General features: G+C 36.5%; 1 protein-coding gene across 1 annotated transcript in view; it reads right to left on the bottom strand.

The window, feature by feature from the left end:
• Positions 1 to 6,476, bottom strand: part of LOC149085132 (DNA-directed RNA polymerase I subunit RPA49-like) — a 43,304-nt gene extending 36,828 nt beyond the window's left edge. The window contains exon 1 of the mRNA XM_089232953.1: positions 6,304 to 6,476. Coding sequence (XP_089089079.1) covers positions 6,304 to 6,370 — 67 coding nt within the window. The 5' untranslated portion in view covers positions 6,371 to 6,476. The remainder of the gene's footprint in view (positions 1 to 6,303) is intronic.
• Positions 6,477 to 17,458: the final 10,982 nt, after the last annotated feature.

Below are 17,458 nucleotides of genomic sequence, written 5' to 3'. Positions count from 1 at the left end.
TGAATATTTTGCTGTTCTAAAATAAAGTTGATGTTTATTATAACAACCTCCCCATTATTCCGTCAAAAACTAACATTTCATCGGGGTGATTTTATCAAAAAGTAAACATATTAGAATAGTAATCATATGAAAACATTTGGAATTACACCAGTTGTTGCAATAGAATGGTCGCTATACTTTTTATTTACAATACAAGCTCTATATCTAAGTGAAAAATGGCATTATGAAATTAAATTTTCACCTATTTCACTGGTATAAAGAGCACATAAAAAAAGATCATGGTATACTTGAGCAGTAATAGTTCTATCGAAGGTGGTTGATGACGAAATCTCTACTTGTGCAGAATCTATTTTTGCTGCCTCCTGCCTAACTCTCCCCCCAAAATCTATCCCAACAATTCCTAAAAGTTTGCAGTTCCACTTCCAATTTCACACCCCTACTAGAGCAGATAGAAATAATTTTCCCAGTTTTTTACCTCAGATTTAGGTGTCCTTCAAGAACACCAATCTGTGATCACACAGTCCAGGGATTGTCCTAGGATTCTATGTGGAAAGACATAAGAGAAAATAAGGTGTTGATTGAAGATATTGTCTGTTTTTTTTCAAAATTAATGGATGTTTTCTACTGCTCTGCAAGCTGAGCCTTGACTTGCTCTTGTGCAAACAAAATGTCCATACCATATGCAGTACATATACAAATACCATGTTCATATACAATACAAAGAAAAAAGAAAGTTTTTTATTTTTATATTCATCATTGTTATCAATTAAAATTAAACACTTTGTTCAAAATTTCATAAATAATAAAAAAATTCAATGTTGTATGTACCAGTAGTGGGCCACCTAAATATCGATTAAAAAATAAAAAATGAACACACTACACCATAGTCTCCCAAACTTTTTGTTCCATCGCCCCCCTTCATCAGAAATTTTTTCCTCTCATCGCCCCCAACTCAAGTAAACCCGTAGGATCCTATGTTAAATCAGTATGTTCTATCGCCCCCTTGGACCATTCCATCGCCCACCAGGGGGCGATATTGCCTACTTTGGGAAACACTGCACTACACTATCATTTTCAATTTTATTGGGAAAGAAACCATTGTCTCTCTCAATGGAAATTATAATAAATTGAATAGTCTCAGCCATCACAGTTTCCATTGAAAATTATATTTTTTATTTACATTCTTTTACAGGTATTTTTTTCTCGAAGCAATACATAATATGGCAATCCTTTATTTTCAGTTATGGTTGAGGCTCCCTGAAATACTGTCTGCAATGGCGATATTGAATTTTCAACCATAAGAAAAAATTTTAATTTTAGTTGATCCCTAAATCTTGAGTGGTTATTATTTTTCTGTATATTCTCTGTATTATGCATAAATATGCAAATTTTTGGGTGTTTCATTTGCCACCCAAGATTGACACAAGCACAAAAGCTCCTTTGATATCTAATTCAAAATTATTCTTTCTTGACTATTCATTGTCAGCTCCATCAATTTTGTCTCCAACCAATTAATCCTGCTCATCTCTTCAGTAGATTGAAGTCTCTGATTAGGAGGATTCTGCCAAAGTAAAAACTCTGGCGTATTGGCCTACGTGAGACTTGTCATCTCTTCCCTTCTTGCTTTAGAGGCAAGGTAACTAGAGATCAGGAATGAGATAGTGATATATCTTTTCTGTCCAAAGAAAATTTCTTTCATTGTTGGCACCTGGCCAGAAAAGACATTGAGCAAAGCGGAAAAAATTACCATACTTCTACATCAAGGACGAGCTGTTCATCAAGAATGACTTACTGCTAAAAATAGTCGCCTTGTGATTCCACCAGTCTTACAGCAACAAATTCTAGAACAACACTGTGGTCACTTGAGAGTGAAAAAGTGTTGTGCCCTTTCAACAGTGTTTGGTGGCCCAGTGTTGTCAGGATAGGAGCAACAGGCATGATAAACTTATTCCAAGAAACTTTCCTTCTATGCCATGTAAAATGGTGGAAATTGATTTTTTTCAAGCTAAACAGAAAATGGTGTTTGCTTCTTGCTGATTATTACTCTCAGTACCCAAAGTATATGTTGTTCAACTATCTCACTTCAGCTAATGTTATTGAGCACTGCAAATCGATCTTTGTCTGCCATGGCATTCCAAAAGAGGTACACAGTGACAATGAGGGTATATTTGAGAAAGTGAGAAACTCCCAATTCCAAACATTTTCATGTAAGTAAGGATTCAAGCAAGTGATGTCCAAGCTAATGGATTCATTGAATCTATGGCCAAGGAGACCAAAAGACTGATTAAGAAAACAGATGCCCATACTGCTGCAGTACAGGAACTTGCCATTGAAGAATGGCCATAGTCCAGCTCAACTACTGATTGGGCATCACATTATATAGGAGACAATTCCGATTTACCCTCATCTGCTAAAGCCCTCCCAACCTGACCATGATTGCCTAAGAGGGAAGGGCAAGGCAAGAATTGAAAAGCAGAGGAAAAACTACAATAATTGTCACGTTGTCAGCACTCGAGATCAGCTCAGTGTAGGAGACACTGTGGGTGATGGACATGAAGATGTGGGGTGAAATTGAGCATAGGTCAGATACCTCAGCATCCTTCATCATCAAAATGCCAAGGAAATCAGAAGGAATCATTACAACATGAACAAAACTGGGTCTGGATGTTTCAAGATCTGATTTGGAGCAAGGATTTGTGGGGCTCTCATCCGCTGGTCCAGGAGCATGGCACTGTGCCCTGAAATTCAACTGGACAGTTCCCAGGAGGACAAGCATCCTTCTCCAACGAAGCAACATGATCTGGTGGTGGGTGAAAAAGCCCCGGCACTATCCTCTGACCGACAATCTGAACTAGAGTATCTAACACTAACCACAAAAAAATATCCTAAATACAAGAAAATTATACTTGGAAAAATTACAAATGGGTATTTTTATTATTTCCAATTCAGAAGATAGATGACAATGCTAATGGCCCTTTTTTCAGTTAGTTCATTTATCAAAATGCCAAACACTCAGTCCAACAAATTGTGGGAAAAGATCTGAGATGGCCAATCACAAAAACTACAGCCTTACTCTCAAACATTCATTATAAGATGCTACTTGTGTATGATGTAATATGATTATTGTTTGGTCCAGTGTTACTTTCTTAATGCTCACAAATTTTGTCGTTGGTTCCATCTTAAAGTTATTACTGTTTTAGGATTTTACCTTTGTCTCCCCTCAGACGCAATCTTAACATTACAAGATTGGACACAATGTACCCACCAGGTGCATTTACAAAAACTTTTCATTTGGGTATAAAAGATGAAAACTATACATAAACATGCTTATTTTTAAATTATTTATTTGATTACTCTACAGTAGATTCAATATATCAAGTTTAGAGTTGCAACAGTTTTCAGGTAAGGGGCCGTTCAAGTATTTCGTAAGCAGATTTTTAGCCATTTTTGCCCCCCGTCAGCAAAATTTCATCAGCAGCTTAGAATATTTCATATCTTCAAAAAGGGCGGTTGATGACGTATATATATAAGCAACCTTCAACCCCCCCCCTTTCCCCTTGTCATCAAAAGCCAGCAAATCTGAAACCCCCTCCCCCCCCTCGATGCTGACGTAATACTTGAACGACCCCTAAGTTATGTGTTCTGAATACAGAAATTATGAAGTTTACTAAGGTGCAGTCAGAGAAACACAGAAAATACTCTATACTCGAATTTTAAATTAAATCGGTTTGTATTAACAAGGTTGCAACTTGCTGAATTGGATAGAATCATGGTTAAGAGATAGGTCACAACGGGTTATGATGAACGGGGAGTTCTCTGATTGGACAGGCATCATGAATGGAGTTCCTTAAGGAAAGGAAGTGTCATTGGCTCCATACTTTTTTCCGATAAACTTAATCAGGGTATCAATGGGATTGTTAGAAAATTCGCAGATGATGTGAAGCTAATAGGGGTAGTTTGGAAGTGATAAGGAGTTGCTCCAGACGAACTTTAACAAGATTGCAGCATGGTAAAATGAATTGAGCACGATGTTTAGCGTTGACAAGTGCAAGGTCTCTTATTTTGGTTCAAACTCGCGCTTCTCTTAGGCATTGGCGTCACAATCCTGAATGCACCTAGGGTCACAGATTTGGAAATTTTCATTGAGAAGCGGCTTTGGTTTTCTGAACATTGTTCAGCAGTGGTAAAAAAACGAATCGAATGCTTGGTTTAACTTTCAAAAATGTCTCTTCGCGTTCTCTTAATCATTCTTCTATTTTTTCCGAAGTTTAGTTTGTCTTGGACTGGAGTATGCTGTAAGGTTTTGGAGACCATACCTACAGAGGAACATAAACTGGTTGAAAGGGTGCAGAGAAGCTACACGTGTGGCACCAGGACTTGAGTTACGAAGAGACTATTTTTTGAATATGTTTACATTGGAAGAAGGAAGCTGTCGGGAGGGGGATATGACAGAAGTCTTCAAAATCTTCAGTAGGATGGGCCCTGAATTATTAATACGCCATTAATCAACAGCTTTCACAAGAGGACAGCAGTATCGATTGGGAAATGGCAATTCTAGGTTGTAGAGAGCAGCAGGGAATTTTTCTCTAAGGTTGTTAATAAATGGAATAGCTTACCCCCAGGGGTCATGAATTCCAACACAATTGACATGTTTAAAAAGAAATACGATAAGCATATTGGGATAAATGGAGAACCTATCCATACTTAAATGAGACCATATTTTTTTTTGCGTGGGCAGTATATTTATATTTTATCATAATTATTGGTTTTTTATTGCTCTTATTGGGTTGCTGTATTTCTGATATAGTTTAGATGTATATTCGACATTTTTTTTTAGGCCACACCAGCACGAAGTCTCAAGTGAAGGTTTAATTTGAAAACTTGTTTGCGATACATTTTTCAGATAAATTACACTTGAGGGTAGGTGAATGTACAAAAAAAATAAATATTTACAAAATTTTATAGTTTTCAAAAAATTGGAGGCCTGTTTTTGTTTCAACATTAATTTTCAAAGTATGATTAAAATAATTTTTTTAGAAATCATTAATGTAATAGCTTAACTCTATAATGCCCAGATCAGCCGAAGTCGGCCGAGTAGGTTAATGCTTGTAACCGCCTGAAGTCGGCTCAGCTAGGGGGTATATTTTGGTGGGCTTTAGTCACCAACTTGGAAGAAGATGAAAGCTCTTGTCGGGGGCGGGAACGGAAAAGACAACTGCAACGCCCTATCAATGGGATTTTAAAAGCTGATGTACTAGAATGCTCCTTGAGAATGAACTGATTATATCCAAGTAAAGTTACTGTCTTCCTTACTGACACAGTAGACCCTCTCACACAATAGACCTGTATGGATCCTCCTTGCACTCACACACATGTATACCAGTCTTTTCATTTATAGAAAGATAAGGATACTCAATGCATTTTACAAAGAGATAATACTGTGAGGAAAGGGGTGTTTTCAGTATATATATATATATATATATATAGACAAATTATCTCTCGAAAATCCATTGAAATGAAAGGGTGAACGTCAATGCAAAGGGTGGCATGAATATAAACTCATGGAGAGAGGGTGGGGCGAGGGAAAGTGGCCGAAATTTGGACGAGTCCACTTCGAACACCAAAAACTTGGTATTCTCACGAACCTCCCAGGTTTTCTATCTGGGCAGTAAAGAGTTAAAGAAATTCTAAACCTTACTTAGCATCAAACTTCAGGAGTAATGGCCAAATTCAGGTTTATATGAACTGTTTTCACATGAGGCTAGCTCCACATCATAATTGAAATATATTTAGTCTGTTCAATTATTAAAATGTTGCATCAGCTGCTCTTAAGTGCAGACCTGGACATTTATTTTTTTGTTTCCTCATATCAAAAGCTATCCACACAGCCTATCATCCATGATTTTGAGCTTGTCTGACAAAAAGTTTTCAATGAATTAAACAGACTCAGTGGTGAACGATTTTAAATTTCGATTCCTTCAATTTTTAAATATTTTATCATTTATTTAAATTTCCATTTGATTGAAAATGCCCAAATTAATTGAAATGACTACTACTGAATGCACAAATTTAATTTCGGCTACGCACCTCTTTTTAAGCTGGCGCGATAATGAAATTCGTGTGTATTACGAATATTTTTACTTTCGTTATAAGTGGATCCGAATGTAGTAGGCCTATTTTATAGTAGAATATTTGTTATACAAATAAATTTGTATAGAATGTAGTAGGAAAATTTAGCTCTCTATGCTACCTACAATATAATGTCGAACGTTAATATTTTGAGTAGAAAGAGGGTGATATTACCCAAGTGCAAATGAGCCTTATTATCGCTTTGGCCTAGTTCACACACAGCAACTTCTCCTTCATTCATAGGAAAAATGAAATTTATTCACGACACTTCCACAGTACAATTCCACAATATTAACACTGTCATGCGGTCATTACGGCCTTTTAAATACAGCCCGCGACGTAAACAGAAAATAATAATTTCTGACAAGTAAATAGATGCATATCTCGGTTCTCTTCATTCCATCCATACTTCCGAGTCGTTCACAAACAAAAATAAATAACGAGCACAAGTAGCGTACATTAGTGTGACGTCACAACTAGCAGCGCTGATTCCAAACAAACATGAGCTGGGAGAGATTATAAAGGAAAACGCTTTAGGACGTAGGTGAGTCTCTGTTTAAATTATTTTTCTAAAAAATATATATGCTCAAATAAGTCTTGTAAGCTCTTGAAATGGAAACTTCAAACTCTTGTGAGCATGCAGTGTTAAAAATATAGTAATAGTTCGCCTCTAGTTAGCTATGAAAGCTTTTTACTTCTCGCATGCTATCTGTTTTTACTAGTATTTATCCTAGTAGCCATGTTTTGATTCCTGCATTGAATACAAGAATCACTTAATCATTATTCAATGATTGAATCGAACAAATATTATTTTCAAGTCTTTTTCTTTTCCTTTATAAAAAATGGTGATGCGTTTTGTTCCTGATAGTAAACACTTCCAAATACCCGAAATAATTTTATCATCTCTATCATAGTGAATGGATCTGACATGTGTGATACAATAGGGTGCAATAGAGAGGTCACGACCAGCAGCGCTGATTCCAAACAAACATGAGCTGAGCGAAATTATAAAGGAGAACGCCGTAGGACGTAGATAAGCCTCTGTTTAAATTATTTTCAACGGGACGGATAGGATGAACCATGAATTATTAGTACACCGTCAATCGACTGCTTTTACAGTATCACATAGGATAAGCATTCTGATCGTTGTATTTGGTTTACCCATTTAACCATTATGGAATGTATGAAAGATAATTTCAATGGCACAATTTCATGTGAATACAGCCCCCTTATAACTTCGGTCCATTTATGGTAGAAAAGAAGGAAGAGAGACACGAAGAAACAGAAAGCCAAGAAGGGCCTTTATTTTCGCAGGTGCGGATTTGTCCTCAAATTCCTCATGTGCGGAAATGCACAGCGCGGAACTGTCTATGCACCAAGTTATATCTATCTGCCTGTCCAATTATCTCAATTGCTGCAGAATTACTTCAATGTAATTTATGAGCCATTATTAATTTTTTAAAAAACTTAACCTATATGAATTGATGCAGTTGAATGTTAAAAGACAATAAGGGAACATGAACTTCAATTTGTATACTCGAAAAGATATAAATAAACAGTAGAAATCAATGTTATTACACCGATATCCAACACAAAAGTATGTATATATATATAAGTCCGGCTAATTATTTTATATATAATTTCCTGGGCTTTGTATCTCTAAGCAGCGCCGCAGCGTACTTTCTAGGGACCCTGGGGCAGACATTTTCTTGGGAGCCCCCTTAAAAAAATTATACAGGATGTGCAAAAAGTCCGTAGAAACTTTAAAAATTCATAAAAACCGGAAAAAATTACCGAAATAATTTTTTTTTAATTTCAAGGGAAATTTATCATCCAGAGCAAAACAAAAGTTCTGATACAGATTCATAAAAGGTGACCAGACATCTCGGTTTTCAGGGACAGTGGCGGTTTTTAACTAATTAACTGTCACAAAAAATGATTTCAGGACATCTATTTGTTGTGGGTTTTTTCATCACGTAATCAAAGATTTAATGAAACACAATTGTTTTTAAATATTAACCTGTTTCATTTTGACATTTTGAGCCACTACAAATCACAGTAAAAAAAATTATTTCAGGAAAAACGCGGTGACCATATTTCGTTAGAAAAATATGGAAAACTATAATTTTATAAAGAAAAATACGGGACTACTTATGAAAATGTTGGCAAAATTACCAACTGTGCTAAAATTTCTGAAAAATTAACCAGGGTGAGAATCCACGGGTTATTGGAAACCGCAGTGAATTGAACTGTAATTAACAGCAAAAATGTTGAGCATGGCAAATACACGAGATGAGAATTTAATAGTTATAGCCATAATTATCATAATATTTTGCAAATTATCAAAATTACTTTCGTTTACGATTTCAGTAAAAATTTTAAATTCAAATTAGTTTCGTTGAAATAAACGGGAAAATTGTATAAAGGAAGTCGGAACGGCCAAATTTACGTGAAAGTACGAGAATGTCCTGTTATAAACGGGACATGTGGTTACCCTACTGATAATATGCTGTTAATTAGTGGTCCGTTGAATTGTTTCAGACATTTTACTGCTCCAGAAAAGTTGAAAAAAAACCACTGATTTATAATCTACGTTTATTTAAAATCTACAGGGTGGGCAAGAGTCCGTAGAAACTTTAAAAATCCATAAAAACCGGAAAAATAACCGAAATAAAAAAAGGTTTGCAGGGTTAGCATCGCTAGATCACGGGAATTTTTTTGAAACAGGGGAAAAAAAACAAAAAAAAACCAGCCGATAGGTAGCGCTGGTACGAGCGACTTCAGTGGAAATATGCAAATGAGACGAACTCGCCTGCAATGTGTTATCCGCTGTGGTGGTGGTCATGTGGAACACATACTGCTGTAATAAACGATTTGGAGGCATTCTGTTTGTTATTGGCATATCTTTTCTTTGACTTGTGCACGTCAGTGCCACCTAGCGGCTGTTTTTTGAGTTTTTTCCTCGTCTTAAAAAAATTCCTGTGACCTAGCGATGCCAACCCTGTAAACCGTTTTTTATTTCGGTTATTTTCCCGGTTTTTATGAATTTTTATAGTTAATAGAGAGAGTTTTATAGTTTAATTTATGAAGTTTCTACGGACTTTCGCCCACCCTGTATAACGGAGAATAAATTTTCGATTTACTTTTCTACTCATTTTCATCAAGTTTGGATAATATCGAAGCTGTCTTTGAAGTGCGAGTACAGCTTGTTAAACGATGCGATGGGCTGAGTTCTAATATTGTGTTCTATACAGGAACTTTTTGATGTGCGAAAATTCATGAAAAAAGTCATGAAAGAATATCTGATGAAGGTTGCAGCAACCCTTTCTGATCTCTGAGTACGTGCCACGCGACACACCGTTGGAAACTACTGTCTTAATTGATATCACAGCCAGACTTCGGTATAATGTCACCATGGTGACTGAACGCCTTCATCAGCGGAGTGACTTAATGACGAATAAAATTTTTTACGAATTATGCTAGCAGGACCTGAAAAAACTGACGTTATAGGCGGGATGACGTTAAAAGTGGTTACCGTCATACTGAAGTCTTACTGTATAATGTTATTCTCAAGATATCTCGCAGCACCCTAAAATGCAGCGGCTTCCTTTTTGAACACCCTGTTCTTTTATTTATTATCAATCGGATGTCCAAGTTTTGGATGTCAAACCAAGAGAGACCTTATTTAGTTCAAACGATTTGAACAGTATAAAAAATATAAAAACGCGATTTAAAAAAAACGAAAAAAAAAAAAAAAGATTTTTTGCTTTCATCACAAACTTAACTAAATGCTACGTAATCTCTAAAGTAGTTGGATTGCAGAGATAGAAAGCAATCAATTATAATGTCACGACATGAGGGATGGTTCCTTGTTATGGAAGGGAACAATAGAAAAGGATTTGGTCGCACAGAGCATGATGATATTTATCTTGGTCGCACAGAGCACGTAACTGAATTCGAATGGTAATGTTGGTTTTGTTTGTTGATACGTGTGAAGAAAACCAACATTGCAAGACTGATGATGTATGAATGTTTTTATCTCCTTCACACTTGTTTTAACTAAATTTAATTTTTATTAAAAAATGTGTGTGTAATGCACGTATCACATGTACATGTAAAAATAATTGGTTTAGTGAAAAGAAGAAAGGTTATATATATTTATCAGAATAAATTTTATACAGTAAAACCTGTCTTCAATGGAATCGCAAGGGACCGAGATTTTTTTCCGTTGAACACGGGTTTCCGCTTAATAGAGGTTCAATTGACATAATGTGTGAAAATATGTAACGACCTCGTATGTAATTGAAGTACAGTATAATAAAAGTAAATCACTTGAAAATAAACTAATTAATTCAAATGTACATAAAATAATGTAGGCTACATTATTTACCCTATAATTACTAAGTATTTAGGTTTTCACAGTAACTCTGTATGAAACTTCACCCTCACACTGTTCTTCATCTGAAATGACTACATTTACGTGCTTTTTGACTTTTCTAAAATTTTCAATGAGGGTGTCGATATCTGTCGTGTCAGGTTCAGTTTGTACATTTTCGTCTATATTTATATAATCCTGAGCACCAGGGCCGTAACTATAAATTTTTGTACGTGGAGGGGGGGGGGGCAACATCATTTCACTGTCCGACCACTAAAAAAGTCGATGATTTTCCCACATAAAATTAGCCACCTCCTAAATTTTGCCGCCCGAGCAATTGCCAATGCCCCTTCGCCTCCCTCTAATTCAGCACTTGCGATCACGGAAAGCAGCTTCCATGCAATTTTGTAAGTCGTATATTATTTGGAAGTTTGACCATTACACATATATATATAGTAGGATAAAATACAAGAGAAATGAAGATAAAAAATGAAGAGTAGCGAAAAAATATCTTTTTGAATGACAAACGCGCTAGTGCTGCTCACTTGTTCTTTCAAAAAAAAAATATATACAAAAAAAAAGAATTATTTTAAGAAAAAAGGAAGGAAAATTGAATTTTATGAGAGTGAAATAGAACCTATGCAGTGGGTCGTCATCCGGGGAACCCCATGCATGGTTGGAAAAGTGTAGGCGTTTCTGAAGGGTGGCTATGCCTAATTGCATTAATAAGGCCAACCCTTGTTCCCCGACGCCTGCCTTCTCAAAAACATGATAGACGAAAAAAAAGACAATGAAAAAATGTTAAAAAATACAATATTTGAAAAATATATACAGAGCTTCAGATTATAAGCTTAAAGAAGCATGAGAAAAATATATACAAAGTTACGGGAATACAATAATTACAGAGAATATTTTGCAAAGATTATGAAAAAAGTCAAAAAGAAGGCAGGCGTCGGGGAACAAGGGTTGGCATTATTAATGAAATTAGGCATAGCCACCCTTTAGAAATGCCTACACTTTTCGAACCCTGCATGGGGTTCCCCCGATGACGACCCACTGCATAGGTTCTATTTCACTATCATAAAATTCAATTTTTTTCCCTTTTTTCTTAAATAATTCTTTTTTTTTTGTGTATATATATATATATATATATACTATATGTATATTCTTTGTTCAACTAAAAAAAAGTTATAAAAAAAAAGCAACAACAAAAACTAAATAAATAAATAAATATATATATATATAATATTTTGAAAAAGTAATATATATATATATATCTTACTTTTTTAAAATATTTAAACAATTAGTACATTAACAAGGCTGTTGCATAATCCAATTAACTCTTTAAGCTAATTTATATTGACCCACTGGAAGGACTAGTAGTCCTTTGGGATCATAGAGTGTGTGTGTCATTGTAATGTCATTTTTTTTCTGTCTTTCTCGGTTGTTTTGATTGTATGTTTCATGTGTTGTGCTCAGTCCAAAAAAAAAAAAAAGATACTGATTTTTTTTGGAAAAATTTCATCTCTGCCCCTACTGGTACTCGAACCCGGATCCCTCGAATGCCGGTAAAGGCAGAGACGAAATTTTTCCAAAAAAAAGTATCTACAAAATTTGCCAGTTTTTCTGTATATGTTGTATTTTTCTAATTTTATTTTGGAACTATACATAATCGCCGAGATCAAAGTAATAAACGTAGTGAAACTTTATCGAGACGATTGGTGATCATGCACAACCACTGGCGTATCACTTTTACACACAGAAATATATACATTTTTACAATAAAATGTAATAGGAACCAATTGCGATCGAAGCCAAACGTCGTATAAATTTGAAAGTCGTATAAACAAGTTTCCACTGCATATCATATCTCCCCATTAACGGGCACCCATAGCGGACAAAATTTTTGGTCCCATGGATGTCCGCGCGTTATCGAGAGATTCTACAGTAACAATAACTTTATTGAAAATAATTGCTCATTTATAAACAGGAGGTACAAAACTTTGAATGACCAAGCTTTCATTTAGATCGCCAGTAGTTCAAATCTTGTACGAACAGTAATGTAACGAATGTACAAATGCACATCTTTTATGAAAAACTTTAATTATCAATCAAATGAACAGAATAATTTTTTTTAAGTAACACGATCCTCACGTGTTTCCCAAGAGATCCGTACGATCTGTTCAGGGAATTTGTTAGCAAACATCCATGCCCGAACCGGGATTCGAACCCAGACCGACACAGACAGAGGCGAGCTCCTTAACCACTCGACTGTCGGGCGGCGAAAAGTTGTGGAAAATAGTCGTGTAAGAATAATAAAATATGCGACGCAAAGCCATTCGGAGTTGATATAATGTTTAAGTAGAATTTGCAAAATCCACATTTTCGTATTTCAATCCAATCCAAACTTTTATAAAGAAATACCCTCATATGCAAAATTTTTGAGAACTAATGAGGTTTGGCAAATGCGCTCAAGTTAATTTTGTAAATGAGTAGGGCATATCAGTTAGATGCTTGATGTGTGAGTGTAGCAATTCTAATTTACATAATCGACTAGAAACTAATTGCTTACAGACAAATTGAAAGAAAGAGCTAGTTTATGGTAGGGTGGAAAAATATTACAAAAGAAGGATATTAGAAAGAATACATTATCCTCTAAAAATCAGGCAAATTAATTAAGATCGTTCATGGAAAACTCGCGAACAAAGAAAGAAACAGTTCCCGGATAGAACCTTGTGTTGGCATATAGTATCGTATTATATTTGATTGTAATGGTGGTTATATGCTACCTTTTCCTGGTGATTATAATGCAAGTGCTCGTCTTGAAAAGGTGGTGGATGATTAATTATGCAGTCAAATCAACAATCAGTATCATGCACATGAGAAACAATGTAAGTAAACCCAAAATATGAAGAGAACAACAGCTAGACGCGTTTCGGAACTATATCAAGTTCCTTCTTCGGTAACTAAGAAAAATGAAAAGATAGCAAAAAGGCAAAAACTCCATACAGCGGGAGTTTTCGGCTTTTTGCTATCTTTCCACGCAAATGCGTCTGGCTGTTGTTCTCTTCATAGTTTGAGTTTATTTACGTTGTGTTTCTCATGTGTATTATCTCACCCAAAAAAGTAATTTATTTCAATCAGTACACACTGATCAGGAATACTGTTATATTGTGAAAATACATAAACTTTTAGGGTTCGTAGTTACCATCTATTTAGGCCAAAGGTTTCCAACGTAAAAACTCTCTCGATGATTACGAGGCTTTTCTGCGGAACTCTTGATGATTACGAGGCTTTTCTGCGGAACTCTTGATGATTACGAGGCTTTTCTGCGGAACTCTCGATGGTTTCAAGGCTGTTCCACGGTACCCAAACAAATTTCGAATATTTCTCTTACATATATGGTGTCTCGAAAAGTTTACGTAAGTTCCATGGTTCACTAATCCTCGCCCCTAACGGATAGAAAGCTTATAAAAAACCATATCTTTTACGACTTAAATTTTCCAGATAAACTGAAAATAACATTATGACATCTTATTCGAAGCACAGAGTTGAAACCAGATTCTGGTTTAAAATTTAATATGAGAAAACTCCAACAAATTGCACAAACCAGTAAAACAAGTGGCACAGAAAGAAAAGATGACCATAGTTTCAAAATAGAGAGCTCATCATTCTCTGTAGGCTGCTGAGTACTTTTTTTTGCTTGTCATGTGATATCACATGATGAGTGCTGATTAGACAGTGGAAGAATCCCGTGTGTGCTATCTGTCCGGGTTTTGAAAATTTTTAAGGTTTCAGTGATGTTCAATTCTACGGAACCCCAAAAAACTCTAATGGAACCACAGGGTTCTGCGGAATACCACTTGGAAACCTATGGTTTAGGACGGTGATACTCAACCGCTTGCAGTTGTGGGATACTCTAGAGCAGTGGTTCTCAACCGGGGGCCATATGGCCCCCTTGTGGTACTGGGATACTTCAAGGGGGCCACGGAAGAAAATGGAGAAAGGAGCCATGACAGGTGGTTTGGAGAGCTGAGAAGAAAAATTAAGGTGTGTAGAAATAAAGATTTTATATTAGTGACTAACACTTACAGCGAGAAGACAGAATCCAACAAAACCACCCATAAAACCAGGGCCTTCTTTAGGGCATGGACCCACCCAGGCCTCACCCCCTACATTTTGCAACAAGTTCCCTAGGATGGGGTTTTTCTCAAGTCCCCGGCTAAATTTTTCAGACACCCTTCCCTATATGAAATTTATTGTATTATTGTAAAAAAAAAAAAAAAAAATGAAAACCATATTAGGTCCCGGGCTGTAGCTCTGTCCGTCCCACTCTTGTGAGGGGCTTCATGCCCATAAGTGACCCCACCTTATGATATTTTGTATAGTACAATTAATTTTGAAAATAAATAGAGGAAATATGTAGGCTGTTTATATTTCCAGCTAAAGTATGGGACTACCATAGCATCACTTCGCCTAAGGAGGGGGGCCCCCCATGATATTGAGACGGTCCTGATAGAACTCGGACTAGCGGGGAGATCAATAAATTCTATGCTAGTGGACTGGAGGCCAATTTTCTTTGCAATATTTTCATTCAGTATAAATTCACTGAAAAAAATCATTTCAATACGTATAAAGTGTCTTCCTTCTAGATGAGAGTTGAAAACTCTCGGTAAGACAGGGGAGCCACGAGAAAAAAATATGGTTCAAAGGGGGCCACGGGCAAAAAAAGGTTAAGAAACACTGCTCTAGAGCAGTGATTCCCAACGTGGGCGTTAACGCCCCCAGGAACATTCCATCGCCCACGTTGGGAATCATTGCTCTAGAGGGACCACGGGAGAAAATCAAATGGAAGAGGAGCCATGACAGGTTGCTAAAGGGGTCACGGAGAGCTGTGAAAAAGGAAATTCTCATCTGTGTGAAGAAATCTAGTGACGGACTTGCATCGCGAAGTTCCGGGTTCAAATCCGACTGGCGCAACAGTGGTGGTCGGCTAAAGTTGGTTTTCTGTGGTTCCCAACTTTGAGGCGTAAATGCGAGCCGATCTTCCCGTTAAAAAAAGTCTCGCCACAGAAAGCAACAGGCCTACAAACGGTACAAATATTCAATCATTACACTTCACTCACCTCACTTCTGAAATATAGATGGCAGCACTGAAAAATCTGGCACAACACTAGATACGCATCAGAATGTTACGTGCACACACTTACACTTCCGGCACAACTTACTAGGTAGTAAATTGCCCATGGTGATAGAGCTGAGTTGTGCTCGGTTTGAAAGAAAGAAGTGTGAAGAAAGCAATCAGTTTTTAGTGAAATATGGTGGGAAAAAATGTGACTACTTTTAGAATCCAACAGAACTGCCCATAGAACAAGGGCCATCTTAAGCAGGCCAGGGCCCATCCAGGCATGGTCCGGGAATCTCGTGGTTCATGAAGGGTTTATATGGTGAGATGTGGTACCATAAATTTCGAGAGTAAGTATTATACGTAAATATGTTAGCTGTTATTCCTATCCAGCTTAGTATGAGGCCCCTTAACATTATTATCGTGGGTGGCCCCATGATCTAGAGACGGCCCTTCATAGAACCTCCACAGGAAGGAAGCTCACTGAAACATAGAGGGCTGGAGATCGAACATATTTATAAAATATTTGTTATCTAAATAATGAATTACCTATATAAATGCACTCAATAAGTAGAAAGGGTCCTGCTCCTGGACAGAGTCGTATTTACAGGGAGGGGAAGGGGAAGTAATTAGGGCAGCAAGTTTTAGAGTGGGGCTCCTGGATTATAGATGGGGGCGGGAGGCACGACAAAAAAAATATGGCTCAAAGGGGGCCCATGGGCGAAAAGAGGTTAAGAAGCACTGGTTTAGGCTACTATTCTGTAAAGTTTCGAATGCGAAAATGCATTTTTATCGTTCCGTTAAATTGTGTTTTTATTTTTGAGACACACAGGTGCATGGTTTAACATTGTAAATGAAAATGACCGTGTCTGGTGATTTTTCATTTAACAGTTATACAGCCTGTGGTCAAGAGGCGTTGCACTGTACGTACGGCAAAAAATATTTCCGCGCACACAAAATTTTTACCGAGTAATAGCGATTCACTATGTTTGCTTGTAGATATCATTATACAGTGAAACCTCTATATAACGATACTCTGAGGACCAAGGAAAAATATCGTTGTAGAGGGACTATCGGTTATATCGAGTGGCAACATTATCATCCCGTGTCATCAAATTTATGTTATTGTTGTCATATTTTCTAAATGGGCATTTTTATTACCAGAACAGAAAATGTGGTTTTTATTCTCCGCGAAAAATTGTAATTGATTAGTTGATTCAGTTAAAAAATACGTTTCCCCTGTAAATTTGTTTACTGCGTTGCACTTTTGTGTCTTACACAGCAAAAAGCAACAGCAATAACGTGCTTGGTGCTCTCGGTGATCCTGTGGTGCAAATTACCGAAGTTATTAGACGCCTTCAGAAGAACAAAAACAAGTGATGTGAAGTTAAAGTAAAATTCAAAATGAATTCAATTTTATGAGCAAAATAGAAAAAAAAATCGTTGTCGCAGTTTTTCAAAAATCTCCTAAAAAATATCGTTATAGAGGGATCTATCATAGTAGAGGATATCATATCGAGAGGAGTTTACCATTGGACTAAAGGTAATTCCAAACAATATTTGAAAAAATATCGTTGTAAGGGGAGGGATTTATCGTTATATCGAGTATCGTTGTAGTGAGGTTACACTGCATTGCCATGTTGCTCAGAGAGATGACATGTCCCACAGGCAATTATGTAAATAAATAAATAAAATTCGATGAAACGTTTCCTGTGGTGTACGGCAATATATCATTTAAATACGGATGTAAGGTGTTTTAATAATATCAATGACTCCTCGACTAACGAGTAACTCGGCGAATAAAGATTTTTTTCGCGGTATCTTAGACT

This window comes from Pholcus phalangioides, unplaced genomic scaffold (assembly GCF_987345545.1).
Source record: "Pholcus phalangioides strain wild (caught in Gottingen) unplaced genomic scaffold, Ppha-v1.0 ptg000007l_1, whole genome shotgun sequence".
Lineage (NCBI taxonomy): Eukaryota > Metazoa > Arthropoda > Arachnida > Araneae > Pholcidae > Pholcus > Pholcus phalangioides.
This window is presented reverse-complemented; position numbering and strand designations above follow the sequence as displayed.